The 21,113-nt window shown below is 41.5% G+C and overlaps 1 protein-coding gene across 2 annotated transcripts in view; it reads left to right on the top strand.

The window, feature by feature from the left end:
- The window catches only part of RAB22A (RAB22A, member RAS oncogene family), a 46,346-nt gene that overhangs the window by 10,674 nt on the left and 14,559 nt on the right, over window positions 1–21,113 (top strand). For both annotated transcript variants that reach the window (XM_073236405.1, XM_037006354.2), the window contains exon 3: window positions 18,581–18,662. In XM_073236405.1, coding sequence (XP_073092506.1) covers window positions 18,581–18,662 — 82 coding nt within the window. The remainder of the gene's footprint in view (window positions 1–18,580; window positions 18,663–21,113) is intronic.

Below are 21,113 nucleotides of genomic sequence, written 5' to 3'. Positions count from 1 at the left end.
TCTCAGGGTGGTGTTACAATCAAGAAACCCACTGGGGCCACAGGCATATGAAGGCTTGACTGTTGCCACAGAATCTGCTTCCAAAATGGCCCACTAATGTGGCTGTTCTTTGGAAGCCTCAGTTCCTCAGATGTTTACCATGTGAGCTTCTCCAAAGGGCTACTTGAGTGTCCTCACAACAAGGCATCTAACTTACCCCAGGGCAAGTGATCCAAGAGAGAGCAAGGAGGAACATTCTTTTTTTTTAAGTATCATTGATACATAATCTTATATGATTTCAAGTATACAACACAGTGAGTGATTCAGCAGTTACCCATATTATTAAATCCTCACCCCCACTCATGCAGTTACTATGTGTCAGCACTGGAAGATGTTACAGAACAGTTGGCTGTATTCTCCATGCTGTACTACCATCCCCGTAACCAACTTATATTACGATTGAGAATTTTTGTGCCCTTTTATCCCTTTCATCCTCCCCACCCACTCACCCCAGCCCCTCCCCCATGGCAACCACCAATCACTTTTCAGTGTCTGTGAGTCCACAGCTGTTTCATTCATTTGGTTTGCTTTGTTTTTAGATTCCACAAGTAAGTGAAATCATACATTATTTGCTTTTCTCTGCCTTGCTTATTTCCCTGAACATAATACCCTCTAGTTCCATTCAAGTTGTTGGAAATTGCAGGATATCTTTCTTTTTTATGGCTGAATAATATTCCCTTTGGTATATGCCCCACCTCTTCTTTATCCGTTCCTCATTGATGGACACTTGTTGCTTCCATACCTTGGCTATTGTAAATAATGCGGCAGTAAACATAGGAGTGCATGTATCTTTTCGAATCAGAGATTTTGTTTTCTAAAGGTAAAAATTCCTTGAAGTGGAATTACTGGGTCATATGATACTTCTATTTTAAGTTTTTTGAGAATCTCCATATTGCTTTCAGAAGTGGCTGCACCAGTTTACATTCCCACCAGCAGTGCAGGAGGGTTCCCTTTTCTCTACTTCCTCACCAACACTTGTGATTTCGTGTCTTTTGGATAGTGGTCATTCTAACTGGTGTGAGGTGATACTCATGTGGTTTTGATTTGCATTTCCCTGATGATTAGTGATATGAATCATGTTTTCATTTTTTCTGTTGACCATCTCTGTTTCTTCTTTAGAAAAATGTTCAGGTCCTCTGCCCTTTTTTTAATCAGGATATTTGTTTTTTTGGTGTTGAGATATATGAGTTCTTTATACATTTTGGATGCTAACCCCTTATCAGATGAATCATTTACAAATATATTCTCCCATACGGTAGGGTGCCTTTTTGTTCTGCTGATGATTTCCCTTGATGTACAGAAGCTTTTTAGTTTGATGGAGTCCCACTCGTTTATTTTTGCTTTTGTTACCTTTGCCCAAGATGTGTCCAGAAAAAAACTGCTCATGCTTATGTTCAGAAGATTTTTGCCTCTGTTTTCTTGTAAGAGTTTTGTGGTTTCATGTCTTATATTTAGGTCTTTAATCCATTTTGAGTTTACTTTTGTGTATGGTGTTAGACAGTAATCCCTTTTCATTCTCTTGGATGTAGCTGTCCAGTTTTTCCAGCACCATTTATTAAAGGGACTGTCTTTTCCCCATTGTATCTTCATGGCTCCTTTATCATGTATGAATTGATCATATATGTGTGGGTTTTATTTCTGGGCTATCTATTCTGTTCCACTGATCTGTGAGTCTGTGCTTATGCCAGTACCATCTGTTTTGATTATTGTAGTTTTGCAGTATAGCTTGAAGTCAGGAAGTGTAATACCCCCAGCTTTGTTTTTTCTCAGGATGGTTTATGCAAGCCTGCAGTATCTTTTTAAGACCTAGTCTTGGAAGTCACCTACTGTGGCTTCTGTTCATTAGAAAGGAATTACTAAACCCATCTCATACCGGCAGCATACAGAATTAAGCTTCACTTTTAAAGTGGGGAGTACTAAAAAACACAAAAGTGGGCATATTTTATAACTACCACAGTTATATTAATTGAATTTCCAAAAGTTTAGTGATCTTTGCTGTATGTAATCATAAACATCAGACAAACTCAAAATGAGAAACATTTTGTAAACATAAAACAACAGGCTTGTAATCTTCAAAAGTCTCAAAGTCTGAAATGTCAAGGAAAGACTGAGAAGCTGATCCAGATTGATGGGAACTTTGAAAAGAGTCATGATAACTAAATACAGTGTGTGATTTTGAACTACGTGTTTCTCTGAAAAGGATAGTACTGGGACAATTGGCAGAATTCAAATGATTATGAGGAATAGATGGTACTAATGTGTTGGTGTTAATTTCACAATTTTGATGAGATTTATTCTGCTTATGTAGAAGAATATTCTTGCTGGTAGGAAAAGTCTACTAACAGAGGTAATGAGGCAACTTACTCTCAAATGGTTCAGGTTAAATAAATTCTGTGCTTATAACTTTTCTCTAAATTGAAGACTTCCTTTTTTTTTTTAATGATGGCTATTTTACTATTTTAAAAAAAAGACATGCAAAGACAACTGGCTTTTTTCTCCTAATGTCATTAAAAGTCAATTGTCTTTTTGGTGTAAAGCATTATAAAATTGTTGAAGCCTTCTTCACAGGCTCTAAAAGCTCAGGCCACCTTACTTACCTATAGAGAGACTCCTTTAGTGAGCCTTAATACCCCGGTCTGGGCCACTCCACCCCTCTCCCATGTATACCTACCTGCGTGGCCCACCTGCTGTGTATTTCACATACATACTACCATTTCCATTGCTCTTTTTTCCTTCCTGTGGAATGGAGTTTTCATCTGGTATCATTTCCCTTCAGCCTAAAGAACTTTTTTAGCACTTTATGTATTCAAAGCTAGCATGACACATTCCTGCAGTTTTTGTTTATCTGAAAATGATGGTGTATTACATTGTCACTTTTGAAGAATATTCTTGCTAGATAAAGATTTCTGGGTTGATTTTTTTCCTGTACTTTTTCTTTTCCTTTTTTTCCTTTGTGCAGTATAATCATTCAGCATTTGTACAGTCCATATACTGATTACCACAGTATGTTTAGTTAACATTGCCACATATAGTTTCAAGTTATTTTTGTAGTAAGTACTTTTAGATTTACTCTCTGAGCAACTTTCAAATATACAATACAGTATTGTTAACTGTAGTCACCGTGCAATACATTACATGGGCAAAATGGGTGAAGGTGTCCAAAAGGTACTAACTTCCAGTTATAATAAGTCTTGGGGATGTAATGTACAGGTTTATCTTTCAGAATTTTAAATATAATATTCTATTGTATTCTGGTTTCATGGTTTCTGCTAAGTGGCCTGTCGTCATTCTTAACATTGTTCCCCTGTATGTACTGTATCTTTTATTATCTGGCTGCTTTTAAAATCTCTTTATCTTTCGTTTTCAGCAATTTACTATAATATGCTAAGTGTGTGATATACTCGGGGTTCATTAAGTTTCTTGAATCAGAAATTTGATTATTTGGAACATTTTTAGCCATTATTTCTGTAAATACTTTTTCTACCCCATTCTCTTGCTCCTCCTATGGGATTCTGATTTCACATTTGTTAAACTGTTAGATATTATCTCACAGGTAACTAAGGCCTGGCTTTGTTTTTGTTTTTGTGTTTTTCCATCTTTTCCTCTCTGTTCTTAGGATCACATTATTTCTATCCGAAGTCTTTAGTTTCAGTTGATCCTTTCTGTCTGGTAAGCACATCTATTTTATTTTTCCACTTCAGATACTGTCCTTAATTCTAGAATTTCCATTTTGTTCTTTTTTATACTTTATATATGCTTAGATTCCCCATCTGTTCACTCAATATGGCTCTTTTTCTTTAAGTCCTGATTAAAATTATAATAGCTACTTTTAAACTTCATGTCTCCTAATATCAACATCTGAATCAGTTCAGGATCTGTTGCTGTTGACTCTTTTTTCTTTTGACCTTGGGTCACATTTCTTGGCACATCTAGTAATTTTTTATTATATATGGACACTGCAGGAAGTATGCTGAGATTTTAGATTCTCTTTTTGTCTGCTGAGGAGTTTGGGTTTTGTTTTAGCAAAAAATTAAACTGTGGGCTAATCATGAACTTGTGGAAGCTTGCTTTTATCCTTTGTTAGGATAGTTCTTTGGAGTATTGTCTTTAGCATTATGGCAAATCCATATCCCTGGGATACTGTCTTTGCTTCTCAGGTATGGCCTGTCTGGGTTTTCATTCAGAATGTTCACTGGGCCCCTGTAACTTGGCAGGATTCAGACTCCCGCTTCTTTTCTTTCAACTTTCCAGTTGTTGCTGGCCTTGGCATCTCTCCCTTGTGTGAAATTTAGGAGTCATCCATGGACTTGGGAGGACTTTGTATATAGATTTGAGGCTTCCTCTGCAGGTCCTTCCTTTCTAGGACATCCCCTCTCTATTTCCAGCCGCACTGGTAAGCCCTGAACTTTGCTTCCAGCCAGTAGCACAGTTTTCACAAGCTCATGAGGATCATTCCAGTACAGGCTACCACCAACCATTACTAGACTCCAAACTCCCCAGATTTGACTTCTTAATTTGAATATTTAATTATTTTACTTTTAATAAATTACTGATGTGTTTATGTTTAAACCTACAAGTTAACAGTTTGCTTTTTACTTACCTTGCCTGTTCCATGTTCTTTTACATTGGATTTTGTTTTGTTTTGTTTTTAATACCATGTTTCCCCCTTTGTTATCTTGATAATTGTACTTTCATTATTCTTTAAATGTTTTCTCTGGAATTATGCATCCTTAACTTCTTGTAGTGTAATATAAATTACTCTCACCACATTCCAGCAGTGCAAGGATATCAGATCTCATTTCTCTGCCTCCTGCTTTTATGCTCTTACAGTGCATTTTAATTCTAAACTTCATAGGACATTTATTGTTATATAATCAACATTCCTCTCAGTTTCCTCCACATGTTTACTCTGTCCACTGCTTTACATTCCTGCTTGCATTCCTGACCTACCATCTGGAATTAGGTACTTCATTCTGAAGAACACTGTTGTGTATTTCCTTCAGTGTACTTTCCTGGTGCTGGGTTGTCTGACTGAAAATGTCTTAATTCCATCGTTTTTTTTTTAATTGAGTTTTTGTTTGCATACAATAAAATGTGTAGTCGAATGAATTTTTACCTTGTACTTAAGTATCATCATGATACAGAACATTTCCATTGCCCCTGAAAGCTCCCTTCTAGGCGAGTCGACCCCGTCTTCCCAACTTAACCACCATTCTGACTTCTGTCATCAGAGAGTAAATATGTGTGTTTTCTTCATATAAATGGTGTCAAATTACATGTACTCATTTGTGCTGCCTTCTTTTGCTCAAAATACTATTTTTGAGATTCATCCCTGTTTTTGCATAGGCAGCAGTTTGCTCCTTGTAATTGCTGAGTAGTATTCCACAGTATGCATAGACCACAGTCAGTTCATCCAGTCTCCTATTGATGGACATTTAAATGGGGTCCAGTTTTGAGCTATTAAGAAGGAAACTGCTATGATGTTTGTACATAGTTATTTTTGTGGACATGTCTTCATATTGCTGTTGAATATGCACTCAACATGAGATTACTGGTTACTAAACATATTTCCTACCTGTCATTGTATAACAGATTGCCCTTAAATTTAGCAGCATAAAACAATACTGAACATGTTACCTAACACAGTGTTTATGGGTCAGGAATTCAGGAGCAACTTAGCTGGGTGATTCTGACTCTTGCCATATAGACTTACTTCTTCATCGGGCTGCTTGAGTCTCCTCACAACGTGGGAGCCACCATATTCCTAACGAACAACCCATGAGACCCCAAGATGGAAGCCACAATGTCTTTACGAGCTCACCTTTTATTTCCATAATACCCTCTTGGTTACACAGGTCAGCCCTATTCACTGTGGGAGAGGACTCTGCCAGGACAGAAATAACAGGAATGAGGCACCCTAGGGCCACTCAGATGCTGGCTACCACAATAGGTTTACAGGCATGTTTAATTTTATAAGAAACCACTGTTTTCCAGCGTGGTTGCATACTATTTCCATTCTCATCAGCAATACATGAAAAGTTCATTTACTCCACATCTTAACGGTTGTTTTTAATTTTAGCTATTTTGGCCAGTCATAGTCATTTTTGAGGTCTGTTTTCATTGAATACAGAATTCTCGGTTTTCAGTGACTGTCTTGCAGACCTTCGTAGATACATGCTCCTTTTTCTTACAGCTCCATCTGCTTTTATTGAAGTCAGGTGTCATTCTGGTTGGCTCACCTGATATTAATGTGTCCTTGCTTTCAGGATTTCCTTTTTGTCGGGTTTCAGCAGTCTTACTTTGATGTATCTAGATGAGATTTTTGTTATATTTATCCTGCTTGGGTTGATGGTATTTCTTGAACCTGTAGTTTGATGTCTTTCAAGTTGGAAAATTCTCAGCCGTTATCTCTTGGGTATTGCCTTCACTCCATTTTCTTTCCTCACATTCTCATACTACTATTGCTTGTAGTTTGGAATTTTTTTCTATGTCTCATATGCTTTTCTGTGTTTTCCATCACTTTTTTCTCCATGCTTCAGTCTAGGTATTTTCTTCCAGCCGTTCATCCAGTTCTTTATTCATTTTTTTTCAACTAATTCTAAACTGATTTTAAGCATATGTATCAGGTTCTTAATTTCAGTTACTGTTTTTTTTAAAGTTCTAGAATATCCAGCTGGTTTTGTTTTAATTTTTTCTCTGCTAAAATCTTTACTTTTGGTTTTATTTTCTTAAACTTATTAGACATAGTTATTTTAAAGTCCATTTAAAATGACAAAATAGAGGAAAGTGGATGATTATTAAAGTTGGGTAAATGTATTCTCCTTTTGTGTCAAGTGGAAAATCTCATAATGAAAGTTAAAAATAAAGATATCTGATAATCCATTCTCTGAATCCACCTGTGTTTCTCTTCATTGTCTGGCTTTTATCTTGATTGTTGGTTACATTGATTTAACTCCTTGAATGCACAGGTTTTTTGTGGGTTTTTTTTTTTTAGTTGCATTCCAGATGTTTATTAAAGTTTTATGAATAATTTGAGGCTCTAGATCAGGGTCAGCAAACCTGTAATCCAGGAGGTAAAACTGTCACGCCAGTTCATACATATTGTTTATGGCTGCTTTCACACTGCAGCAGCAAAGATGAAGAGACTGTGACATACAAAATTTGAAAATATTTACTATGTGGCTTTTTTTTAAATTGAAGTATAAGTTGACATAATATTAGATTAGTTTCAGGTGTACAACATAAATGATTCAACATTTATATGCATTACAAAATGCTCGCCCTGATAAGTGTAGTTACCATCAGTCACTATACAAAGTTATTATAATATTATTGACTGTATTCCCCATGCTGTTATATGCAGCTTTTACAGAAGAGGTTTGCCAGTTCCTGCTCCGTTTTCCTCCAGGCATATAAATCCAATCCCCGCTACTGCTCTGATTCCTTCACTCATGGGACAAAAATCCAAATTATCTTTTTTACTTTAGGTCTGTGTCCACCCTACTGCCTCTACCTGAAACCAGGGACTCTGGACCTGGGCAAAAGTTTGTAGTTCCCCAGCCTCTCTTCAGTTCCGCAGCATCTCATCTTTCCATATCTTATTCCAGTTACTTGAGTACACCTGCTGCAGAGGAAACCTGTTCATTTCTGTCCCATCTTGTAAGATAAAAGTCACATCGTTCCCTCCTTCGGGAAGTTCTCCCTTAACAGAGTGCCTTTGTCCCCTTTTTATATTTATTTTTTGGCCAGCTTGTCACCTGCTGCAGCACTCTGTGAACTCTCCATCCTGCCCCGTTTCACACATGTTCTCCTGGGCCTCCCGTCGCCCGAGTCCCTCAGGGCTTTGTTTGCAGTGGCTGACATGGATTAGCCCCCTGGGTGCACATTCGAGGGGGTGACAGGAAAATTGTCTTTCTCCCCCTGTCCCAGGGTGCTCCTCCTTCCCCTCTCAGTCCCATCAATTCCTTTTTATACTGGGGCCTGGCTTCCAAAATTGAGCCTTTTTTCTCCTCTACATCCAGTGCCTTTTTCTACTCGGACTCCTTCCGTTCATCCTAGACATACAACTCCAACTGAAAACTATTGAAGTATTGGCTCCGTGTCCATTTTGTTAGCCTTTCAGGAAATGGTGCCTCACTTTCCTCCTCCCAGCAGACCTCAAAGCCAGGAGATACGCTCAGTTTTTGCTCTTCTTCACCTTTCGCTTTCACTCCACCCACAAGTCTTACTCTAGTTCCTAAAACCAACTCATATCCATCCAGCTACTCTCCAAATAGTCTTGTTTTGAGAATATCAAATGGATCGTGTAACTTTTGCTTAAAAATCCTTAATGGCTTCCTATTGCTCTGAGAATAATAACCAGAATGCTCACCATGAACTTTTAATCGCTCTTTTCCTGTAATACACATTGCAGTTACACAACCCTTTCCAAACACCTGATGTCCTTTCCCACCTTAGGGCCTTTGCAGTTCCTGTTCCTGCATTTTGAAATGTTCTCTTCCTTCCAGATATGTTCATGGTTCTATCTTCTCATCTTTTAGGGTTTATTTAAGAGGTTCCCTACTATCCTATCTCAGATAACCAGCACTCTCACCATACAATGTTTTATCTTCATAGTATTAAAATATATAATCGCTTATCTATTTACTTATTTATTGCCTGTCTCCACCATTCCAATAGAAGTTCTATGAGAGGAGGAAAATTACCTGAAATTATCACAGTTGTATCCCCAGTGCCTAATCCATAGTACATGCTCAGTAAAAAAAAAAAAAAAGTTCTTCAGTTAGAAGATTTCTATAATTCTATACATTCCTTGACTCCAGTTACCAATCTCTCATGCACGTCAGATCCTATTAGCTTCTGCCTCATTCTTCCACTGAAACAACTGTTACTGAGCTTACCATCAGTTGAATAGCAAAATATAATCCACAAGTTGCTTTTTTTGGTATTTGTCCTTTCTAGAAGGATCTGGCATTCTCTTGGTAACTCTTTTTTTCTGCAGAGCCTCTAATTACCTGGGATACAATTCTGATTCTGCTCCTTCCTGCCCCTCCGGGCAGTCTTCCTTTCTGTTTCTCAGCCTTAGTGTCCACCCCTAAAATGCTGAAGCAGTGAGAATTTCTTCCACAGCCCTTTGTCTTCCCAGGTAATTTCATTCACACTCAAGCTGTGAGGGCCTGCCTTTCTCCGCGTGACTGCTTTGTCACTGCAGAGACACCTGAGAAGCCACGTATCTGCCACTGATATTATAGTTTAAGTGTAATAACTCAATCCTTAACTCTGTGTGCTTTCCAGTTCAAAGCTGTAAGATTCTCATCCAGAAAAACCAAATCAAGCAAATAAGTTTTTAAAAGCCCATTACACATCTGAGCTCACAAAGAAACCTAAGTGAAATAAACTTCGGAAAATGACAAGCCACGCATAAGATCTATGGCTACTCTCGGTACCTACAGAAACAGACAGGGAGACCACCATAGATGGGAACACTCAGGCTGACAACTGTGGAGGCTGGAGGCAGGGCAGGTGAGGCCAGAGGCTTATCCCAGGAAATCTGCCTCCACTGGATGCAGAGTGACAGCGGCCAAGGCACAGAGGTCTAGGTGGAGAACTGGGAAGCCAAGAATTCCTCAGAATCTTGATCAAGTTTACCAATCCTTCCCCCGTTGTGTCCAGTCAGGTCCTGAGCTCATCTAATACCATTGTGTTTAAAATCAGGTCAGTTGAAAGTATCCCAACTGAAACATAAGGGGAAGAAAAGTGTTCACAACACAACACAGACATATGAGATCAATGGGACTCCCTCAGTCTCACCATGAACTGTTTCTGTTCAGAACACCTCTTCTGCCAAATGTGTGTTTTTTCCCCACACTAACAGCCATTTCTCCAACTCTGGATAACTATGAGGTTTCCTTCAATTCTGGCACTGACTTGCCAGAGTTAATTAGACTCTGTAGGTTTAAGGGCTCCACTCCACAAGGCTGCTGGCACTTCACATGCCAGTCACAAGTATTGCATGGCCAGGGTGCCCACACTTCTGTTTGAAATGGCTGTGAAGTTGAGAATTCCCATAGCCTGCCACCACCCCCACCCCTGTGTTCAGGTTCAATAATTTGCTAGGATAGCTCACAAACTCAGGAACACACTTTACTTAAATTTACCATTTCATTACAAAGGACATAAATGAGTAGCCAGATGAAGAGGTATGTAGGGCAGGGAGGATCCCAAGCACAGGAGTCCATGGAGCTGAATGCTGGAGGCTCAAAAGACAATGATATGGCATCTTCAACTTAAAGGAAAAAACCCTGCCAAGCAGGAATTCTATATCCAGCAAAAATTTTCTTCAGAAATGAAGGTGAAATAAAGACCTTTTCAGACAAAATTTGAGAGAATTTGCTTATAGCGAACCCATACCCATAAGAAATACTAAAAGAAATTTGTAAAATATCGTTACTTTTTAAAAGAAAAATAACAATTATTGTGTTTATAGCATATGAATAAGTTAAATCTACGGCAGCAAGAACACAGTGGGTAGGTGCAAATTCATTGAACCAAAAACCTACACTCTGCATCAATTATACTTCAGGAAAACACATGCCATTTTTTTTAAAGTCCTGTGTTATAGGTACTGGAGTTGTTCCTAGTTTTCAAACAAGAGAACTGAGGCAAAGAGAAGTTGATTGACTTGCCCGGTGATTCTTAGCCGGTAGCGGAACTACTAACCAGAACTGGGTAGTCTGGCCTAGAAGCCTGCCCTCCTCCTGGTGTGTGTTGTCCTGCACCCTGGCCCGGCAGTGCTGCTGCTAAGACTTTGTTCTGCAGAAAAATGCAACAAGGTTAGTAATTGGCAGCACTATTGAGTAGTAGGTCTGATTATATTATTTATATTGCAGTTACGCAATAGAATATGATAAAGGGAAAAGACCAGCTTGAGAAAACCTTACACACTTATATTGGATTATGTAGCTGAAGTGTAGAGTGAAGAAAAGCAAAGCTAATGCGCTGAGCACATAGTGCATACGCGCATACTGCAGTCTGTGTTAAAAATAAATAGAGGAGGATGCAGGGGGAACTGTATATACATGTGCTTGTATAAAGTTAAGTATTTCTGAAAGGAGAGACTGATAAGGTCAGTTTCCAGAAAGGAATTGAATGGCTGAGAGAAAGGGGTAGGATGGAGACATTTCAGTATATACCTGTTTTGTGCAGTTTGGGTCACAAAGCATATGAATGTATTACTTATTCAGAAAATTAATGAATACAACCGCAGCTTGGAAGTAACTGAAATAACTCATCATACACTAGCTGCCTGAGCTGACGGAAGCCTACCTCAAATTTCTCAGAACTCTCCTTCACTCACACCAGTCAATACCTTGTGGCTTTATGTGTCAGCCTCAAAGTGTCCCTTCTGGCCCATGAAGCCTGCCGCGTCTTTCTCCAGAATCATTTCAGGACCTCTCAACTTGCTTGCCTTCCTTGTCCCTTTTCTGTCTTGCTCCTGCCTTCTTGTCCATACTGGCACAATCCTTACTATGCCCAGATTTTGCCTACGTACATATTTCTACTGCCATCCTGTAAGGTCCTTAAAAACAGCTCCGTCTCACTCGCCCTTAGGTTATCGGGCCCGGTATCTGTCAGAGGAACCCCAAAGGTCCCTTTGTTGCTGGCTTCCAGAATCTGCCTCTAGAACAAGTCTGATAACATCTGATAATAGGTCTGCCCTCCACCCTCAGTGACTCCCCGTCACTTTAGCTGTCTTTCCCAAAACATCATCTGGGAGATGAATTCATATGATGCACAGGTGAGCATTTTGAATTTATATTGTTAAGTATTTTATTGACCCTTGGGAAAAATAAAACTAGTCCATGAAACTAATGGATTTTTAATTTTACCAATATTACTGCTTAGACAAGGCTAAGAAAAAATAGAATGGTTTGTTTACAGTATTCAGCAGTAAGTAAGACAAATGGAACACAGATGTGGCAGAAATGGTGGTGGTGGACCGTGGCCTTCGAGGAGGTGCTGACTTACAGGAAATGGGGCCTCACGTAGAGTGGCTGCTCATTAATGTTAGGAGCACAGCAGCTTGCTGACCTTCCCCAGTGGTCCGACCTGGCTGCCTGGATCCTCATCTGCGGTTACCCACCTAAGTGCACCCCACACCCCACCCCGTCTAATCCTGCCGGCAGCCACTGGGAGTCTGCTCGCACAGTCACAGTTCTGGTTCTTGAGAAGGTGACCCCCAGCGTGGTTCCTGCCCCTTGGGCTGGACAAGCTCCCTCCCTAACTTGCATGTTCCGCTCAATCCTCACCTCTTCCCTACAGTTCTGTCTGGCATATTAGTTTCCTGGTGCTTCTCTAACAAATCATGGCAAACTTAGTGGCTTACAGATTTATCATTTTATAGTTCTGGAGACCAGAAGCCTGAAGTGAGTTTCACTGGCTTAAAGCCAAGGTGTTGGCAGAGCTGGTTCCTTCAGGAGGCTCTGAGGGGAGGAGAGTCCATTTCCTTGCCCTTTTCAGCTTCCAGTGGCTGCCTTGGCTTGGGGCCCTTCCGCCCACCTTCAGGGGACATCATTCTGGTCTCCACTTCCATCTTTTTCCCTGACTCCAGCTCCTGGTCTCTCTACAGGGACCCCTATGATTAACTTGGGCCTGCCTGGATAACCCAGGATCTTCATCCTTTTTGCTAAATTCTTAACCTAATCACCTTTGCAGAGTCCCTTGTACCATGAAAAGTAACATATTTGCAGGTTCCAGGGTTGCAGTGTGGACATCCTATGGGAGGAAGGGCAGCAGTCAGGCTCCCACACCTGCCATCGCTACTCTCCTGGTACTTAGATTTGGCCTTACCTCTGTGCTCCCACAACTTGCGGTCTATCCTTGGGTATATCTTCGAGTGTCTGCCTTGTGATGATCTGTTCCTGCTCAGTTCTCCCACTGTGAGCCTCCTGGAGGCAGGGCTGGGGTTGTGCTTGTCCTGCCTGCCTGGTGTTCCTGCCGTACAGTAGGCCGCATGTTTGAGTAGACTTCCCAGGGCAAGATGGCACTGTGGTCCCGTGTCTCCAAGGACTGGCCGCCTGGCAGTGGCTCATAGCTGCACCGCACATTAGCTCTGTCCTCTCCATGTCTTACTGCAAAGTGGTGGTGAAGAATTGAACCCAAGTCACAGGCTCACAGTATGGACTGGAAGAGGTCACAGGTGTGAGGGTATGAGGAGAGCACCTGACAATAATAAATACCTAGTCAAGGCAGCTAATTTCATGCCTGTGATTGTCAGTCTTACTGTTTATGACATGAAAGGTTTTGTATAAGTTTTCTTGACAAACTTAGGAAAAGGGAAGCTATAATATGTCATGAAATTCAGTTATCTTTAAATTTGAAGTAATATTTTCCTTGGTTTTAAATATTTTCCCCAGAAGTTTTTAGAATGACAAAAATGTAGAAATTTCTAAAGGATTTGCTTGGGGTGCGCATGAACCTGTGGAGCAGACCATCCGTCTGTTGTGCACCCTTTGAGTTTAAGTGGGTAGTGACTGCTTAGTAGGAAGTGCTGTGCAGGCTAGCCTGTGAACCCCTAGGTCCAGTTACCCCGAGAGGTGGTAGAGTTTAAAGGAAGGGGTAAAACATGGCTATGGAGCCCACGTAAGTCACTGAATTTGTGGTTACGCAGACTTCTGGTTTCCTGAGGCCATTCTGACCAGTCAGAGATGCCCTTGTATTCAGCTCATTCTCACTGAGCACCAGTCTACTTCCTCACACCATCCTGAATTCTCTTGAAGACCCCCTGCTTCGTCCATTAGAGGAACTACTAGGTTTCATGTACCTTTGGTCTTTTTATATGTCTCCATCTTGGTGTATTCAATTTTGTTTCAGTATATGTAACCTGGAGATTCAGGCATTGTTTGCATGAGAGTTATTTGGTTAGAAGTCATGATCCTTCATTCGGTTTTTTTTGCCTTTTTAGAGTACATTTTTTATTGAAGTATATTTGATACACAATATTATATTGGTTTCAAGTGTACAGCATAGTGATTTGACAGTTATCTGCATTATTAGTTGCAAGCCCCAAATAGTGTAGTTAACTGTCAACATAAAAAGATTTTACAGAACTATTGACTGTTTCTCTATGCTGCTCTTTCATCCCCATGACTATTTTATATTATAATTGATATTTTGTGCCTGTATTCTTTGAATATTATCTTTGGTTCTACATGAATCTTCTTATGAAGGAGGCTTTTATTGTTATTTTCTTTTTTTTAATTGTATCATTGATATGCACTCTCATGAAGGTTTCACAAGAAAAACAATGTGGTTATTACATTCACCCTTAGATCCTTCATTAATTTTTAAGTGGCTGAGCTGTTCATCCTTACAAGGCACTGTACCCCATTGTGGAGACGACAGCATCCCATCCCATGTGCCTTTCCAAGAAAAGGGTTTGCAGCTGAGAGGTACTGGAGTGTGGTGGCAGGGTCACTCGTGCTCTGAGAGCTCTAAGCAAGTCTACTGTGGTTAAAGAAAAGACATTTTTAAAACACCTTGTAGTGAGTATTTTCATTGGGAACACGTACTCTGGCCAAAGATCATGACTACTTGGCGTGCATGAAAGTCGTATTTTTAGAATGTCATGAAAAATGCAGAAGTATATGAAAGGCATTCTAGCTCTAGGAAATAATGCTAGTAGGGATTTTAGATTAAAGAGGTAATAAGGTCTGCCTAGGCAGAGTGAAGAGAGATGGTTTAGTAGTGAAAAATAAGGTTGTCAGACAAGTAAATGGCAGGCTGGAAAATAAAAATGTATCATTTGGATGGCAGGAAGCCATTGCATGTTTTTCAAAAAGCAAGCTATCGAAGTTACCATGTCCTCCACGTCATTTAATTTGAACGTCACAGGAGCTATCCTGGAGTTCGAGTGGCAGTGGGACAGGAAAATTGTAGTCCTGCTCGAAGATCAGGGCCCAATTTATGGATTTATTTCAGGGGTTGGGATTCAAGTGTAGATTAAATATAAAATGAAGAACGGATAGTTCTACAGAACTGGATACAAATAACAAAGGACAAAGAATAGTTGCAGACCAGTTTCTGTTCTGTGGAAGGCGGGCATAATGTTCCATTGAGAGCTCAGAATTTGGGGTGTGGTGGGGGTGCAGTGGAAATAAGCTCTTCACTATATTAAGTGAGAGGTGGTGATTAAGTATCCAGAAGTGCAGTTAAAGTCAATCAGATTTAGGAAGTGCTGTGCTTAACAGATAAAAACTTGAAGCTGTGGAAGAGGATTCATTCGTTCAAGTGAGTCATGTAGCCATAGTCGAACCACATCCCTGGCTTCCTAGAGTCTACACACCTGGGTGCAGTTAAAGAGCCAAGGTCACCTCTAATCTCAGCTCTACCTGTACTTCAGAAGCACTTCTCACATTTTGCTTCAGGAAGTGCTTGGCCAGGACACCCTGAAACTGTTGGAGTGATGGGAAACTAAACAGCTTGTGGCCACACAGTAAATACCGAGTCAGAATTCCAGGATAGCGAGGAGGAGGGAGATGAGGGCAATACCCCAGTTACCCCAGTTACACTTGAAGAAGTACAGCTTCAGGGAGCTTATATTTCTCCAAGGTGATTGTGACATTAACCAGGTAAATTTTTAAAGAACAAACCAAACAAACATAAATAAGCTAATCAGACATTGTAGCAGGTGCCCTGAAGGCAAAATGGGATGATGTGTGTGTTGCAGAGTGAAATGGGTGGGAAGCTACCCGCTCCAGGTAGGCTGCACAGGTTTCTGTGATTGTCGGCAGCCGAACCAAGACGTGAAGAATGAGGAGCGTCTAGCCATGCTTTCCCAAGGAAAAAACATTCAAGGAAAAGGAACAGTCTGTGAAGGCAGAAACAGGAACCAGTGGAAGTATTTGCGACTGGGAGGAAGGGACCAGTTTGATGGTTGCAGTGGCGCCGGCAGGATGTGCTCGGATCACGATGTACTAGGGCATTGGTGATGGGTGGATCAAAGGAAGAAATCCCTGACTCCATTGAGGTCAGAAAAGTGGAAAAGGGAGGGTTGATGAGGGAAATTCAGGGACTTAGGGTTTAGAACCTTTATTTTTTCTGAGAAGGTGAAACAAACTCTTGCCCCAGAACGGAGGGTAATGGAGTGGTAGGGAGCTAGAAAGGAGTCTTTTAAGAATGTGGAGTAATTGCTGTGTGGAATGAGAGGCCTAAGAGGCACGCCTGCTGAAATAGGAGTCTTCACACCAGCTTTGTGGCCTACATGGCTTTGTGGCTTTCCTGCAGCAAGGCAGCCACCCCACCACTGGGGAGAAGCAGCAGACAAGAGGCTGCTTGGGGCTTTTCTGGGTTATTGAGTCAGAAGGATAGACAAGATTCCAGAAGACCCGGCAGTGTGGGCGAGTGGTGCTGGCAGTAAAAGGACAGACGCCAAGAGGTGGAGACCCAGGTAGAGAGCTCTGGGCACAGCAAGCCTGGGGGGAAATAGGAAGAAAGAACGCTGAGAGTGATGGGGCTGGGGGTCTGAAAGGATGGCCTAGGACCAGAGACAGGAAGTTGGGTGTAGTCCTGTAAGGCACTAGCATTACAGCTACCATTGTCTTTGTCTTTTAGCATAATGAGTCTATTCTTTCATTAAGGGGGAAATGGTTGCCAGGTAAGTTGACCTTCAGTGAATTTTGTTCCTATAATGAAACGTTTCCTTTTAATTGTTGCATATACCTTTTTCAGCTTTTTGTCTTTTTGAAGTAAATTTCTCTTGTTTGAGCAGCCAAAATGGGTATGTTGGATGCACTGGCTGTGTTAATAGGCCTACAGGAGCCTGGCATCTCTCTTAAGTGTAACACCACAGCATAATTGATGCTGAGTTGAGTTGCAAGCTCCTAGGATGAATTGCAAAGTCTAAATAAACTAAAATATTTTCTGAAGGTGATTTAAATAATAATAATAATAATAATAATAATAATGATACCTTGTATAGATAGGTATAGTGCTTTACAATTTCCAAAGCACTTTCACATACATCATATCACTTAGTCTTCACATAAACAAGCCTTTTTGAATGCTTAGATCTTTCTTCGTAAGAAATCATGTTACACACCCTGATTTAATCAGGGTAAGTCGCCAAAAGTTCTTTGTACAATAACAATTTATCCAGCACCTTCTTGCATAAAGCACTTTACTAAGGATACCAAGGGGTAAATTTCCAGTAAGTAGATGTCCAGTAAATAGCACCTGTCCTTTCAATGTGATCTTGCTTCCATACTGTCCCTTCATCCTCACAATCACTATTTTGCAGGCTGGTTGCTAAACCATAAACTTAAATAAATATTGCCAGGAATTCATTATATCAGAATTTAAGTTTAAAACTGAGGCTCCTGATACTTAAACTCAGTGAATTCTTGAGAAAGTCCTTCTCTCAATTTCAACTTGTGCTTTCTTGAAGATTATGTATCTATTACATGATTCTCAAAAATATTTCAGATATCCAGCATGTTTGAAAATGCCTAGCCATTGAGTTCATTGTCCTGATTATCATGATTAGGGTATGATCCCAAGAGTATAACTTGGCCCTGGGCCCCACAACGCTTTTTGTCCAGTAGAAAAGAAGATACACCATCTCTCGGTTCTGTGAGCCAGACTGGGATATGTGGAGGGCACTGGGAGACAAAGGACTTGCCAGGAGGGAGCTTTTTGGGACAAGTGGGGAGCAGAAACTGTGTTAGAGCTGAGCCCAGCCCCACAGTAGAACTTCCCATGTCCAGGAGTGTGCGGGCATGTGCTCTGGGCCAGCATGGCTCCTCAGAGGTTCTCCAAAAGAATGAGACCACCTAAAATGATAAAATGAGAGGAATCCTCCCCCTGCCTTAGGCTCCAGGGCCGAGTGTCCCTCAGAGTGAGCAGTGTGACCTGCAAGTCAGCATTCCTTTCCCCATCAAGCGCCTGGCTGGTTCTGAGGTCTGATATGGCCTGTCGGGTCAGCTGAGGGTCCATATTATCACTGAGACAGCTGTTCCTTGGGGGCCATCTTTCTGCTCCCTGTTTGGCATCTTAATGTTATTAACTCTAGTTAATACTAGCTCTTATTGGACTGTATATATGGTCATTGGTTTGGAAGGGGAGGAGGACAAATCCAGTGGCCTAATATTTATATTTTTTACTAGTGCACTCATTTCTTGGACACACAGGTGTTTTTAGAAAGTTTTCCCATGATTCCATCTCTTTAAGTAACAGCTTCTGTATTTTACAAGGGAGGCTAATCTCTGGATCACCAAATTACCTCTGCAGCCCCTTTGATATGGAGTTAAGCTGTCGCAAGCCAGTGAGCTCTTCCTTCTTTGTTGGGCAGCCGTGCCTAATACTTTATTTGGACGCAGGATATGCAGCCAGCACTGGAGCATCCCATAAATACTGCAGAGAGGGGCACAATTAGGATATAGTGTGGAGGAGGAGTTTGAGCGTTAAGTCTAAGTGATCTTTCCAGTGGGGGCTAGCAATGTGCTTTAAATAATTGTATTCTGATCATTTAGGTCTCTCTTTATAGGGCATCTTTTATGACCAAGACTGTCCAATACCAAAATGAGCTACATAAATTCCTAATCTGGGATACAGCTGGACAAGAACGAGTAAGTCACTGTTTATTTACTATGTGTTTTTCTGAGGCGCAAATTAAAGCTCCAACTTAAACTGTGGACATCCCCAATGTCGATTTCACGTTACCCGCTTCTCTGTGTGCCAGACACGTTTGTTTCCATTTGCTTAGGCCAGTCTGTTTCTTTTCAGTTAGAGCCACAGAGTCCGCTGATGGAGAAAGTGATAATGGGCACTAAGGGCATCTTTATACTTCTAGTGTCTCAAAGTAAATGCTGGCTAACAGGCCTGATAAAGTCCTGCGCAGGGCACTGTGTGTAATTTGGGTCTCCATCCTCAGCAAAGATATAAAAGAATTAGTGGTAGAAAGGGAGAGGTAAGCACATCTCATTTATAGCTGCCTTTTAAAAGCTCTTAAAGAGGGAACTTTACAGCATATAACGTTTGAGATTTAAGTGAAGTGGATGAGCTAACAGCGCTGTGCAATAGGTACTTAGGAAATGCCAGATGATAGAATTGTCCATGGTGGTTATCTGTTTAAGAGCCTGAACCAGAATTGGGCCTGGGCACGGCGTCATGGTACAGCCTGGAATTGGGTGAAGACACCCAAATCTGACAGGGTGGGAAGGTAGGAAAGGACATAAGACACTCGCCCGCTGCCTCATTTTCCCTCTTGTCCCCGTGTCGGATTTCCCTGTCAAGGTGCATCTGACAGCTACCCCCATTCAGCTGCTGTTTAATTTTGTTTTCAAACAGTACTATCAAAAGAGAACATCTGCTGAATGCGCAAAGCTACCATAAGCTCTTAAAAGTACACCAGACGTGATCAGGAGAAATAGTCTGTCGTCATGGTCTTATCTGAGATGGCGTAGATACTGCGTATGGTATAAAATCTGACAAGAATCATCACAGACAAATGGAGAAAAACAAAACAGGCCATTACTGTTGTCCTAGACACAGACACCATACATTTGTACAGATTTAAAGTCTGACGTTTGCTCTGTTTGGTCCCTAATGTATTTTTTAATGCTGAGCGACACCCCTGCATCCAGTTCCTCATCCGAAATATGTCTGCTTCTCATTCCCCGCGCCGCCTCCTGTCGTGCTGTGCATCCAGAACGGAGCTTTTAGGGCAGCTGGACCTTCCCTAGCCGTCACTCTCTGTGCGACTGAAGTGTCGCTTCCTGTGGGTCTTGCTGAGCCTTGGCATCAGTCCTGTCACCCGAGAAGTCCTAGGCCTCCTCATGCTAGTGATATATGTGCCTTTTCACCGAATCCTGAGTTCCACTTAACCCTCCCACATATCTGATGGTACAGCAAAACCTTCATCGTAAAGAATCATGCTGTAACGTAGATTCCGCTAAGCTTTGAATCAGAGCCTGTGTGGTATACACAGTGATGTATAACATCTCTTTCTCTAGAACATTAAAAAGAATAACACAAGGCTTTATGCCTCTCCCTTACCGCTGGCGTAATGGCAGGATTCTGTTAAGGTTTGTAATTAGCTGATTTGCCTGCCTCTTCTTTCCCCACTTCTAATTGATTCTGCACCCAGAGTGTAGTTGCTCTGAGATGCAAATAGGCTTCATCCCTCTCTGAAGCATGATTGCTGAGCCCCCAACCGCTTAGCCAGGGGTTTGCACGGGGAATATAAATGAGGCACACAGGAAGGGGTCAAGAGACCTGTCCGACAGGACCCTGTGGTGTAGGGACAGGAGAGGAGCGCCAGCTGGTAAGCACTCAGCTTCAGCCAGTTGTTGCTGGGCAAGAGTTCACATCCGGTTTACCAGATCGCAGTGTTTAAGAAAAGCTAAATTTGTGACAGCTACTCACAAACTGTGTGAAATGGTGTGAGAATCATGGAAGACATATCTGAGCTTTTCCTGACTGCCAGTGTGTCCTGGGCAAGGCCTTTAATGCCCTGACTATGCCAACCTCAGCCAGACTCTCCATTTTCACCTCCTCCTACCAATTTATCCCCTAGGACAAAACTGCTTACAATTCTCCCAGTGTGTCATACAATCTCATACCCTTGTGCCCATATACTACTGTTCAGTTTGCTTGGAATACCCTCCCTCCCGTGTTCAGCCTAGAAAACTCATAGTCAGCCTTCAAAATTCCCCTCTGATGTCACCTCAGGGAGACTTTCCTAAGCACCCCTGCTGTTCTCAGGTGAGTACCCACACTGCCCTATGCCCACATCGCTCTGCCCGACCCTGGAGGTCACCTCTGATCCCTCCCCCGACCCCGGCCCTCCACATTGGCACCACCACTGTCCTCCCAGCTGCGTCTTCTCAGCGTATCTCAAACACGTTCACTTCTCTCTGTCTCCACTGCCAGCCCTCTGCCCTCAGCCAGCTTTATCTCTCACCAGATCTCCTTCAGCCTCTTAGCTGGTCCCCGTGCTTCACTTGCCCTAGCCCAGTACCCCATGGCACTTCTCACAGGACCCTATTACCTTCCTGCTTAGTAGCCCGTAGTAACTT

The sequence above is a fragment of the Manis javanica genome, chromosome 5, assembly GCF_040802235.1.
Source record: "Manis javanica isolate MJ-LG chromosome 5, MJ_LKY, whole genome shotgun sequence".
In the NCBI taxonomy this organism is placed as follows: domain Eukaryota; kingdom Metazoa; phylum Chordata; class Mammalia; order Pholidota; family Manidae; genus Manis; species Manis javanica.
Note: the sequence above shows the minus strand (reverse complement) of the source record. Positions and strands in the feature narration are given on the sequence as shown.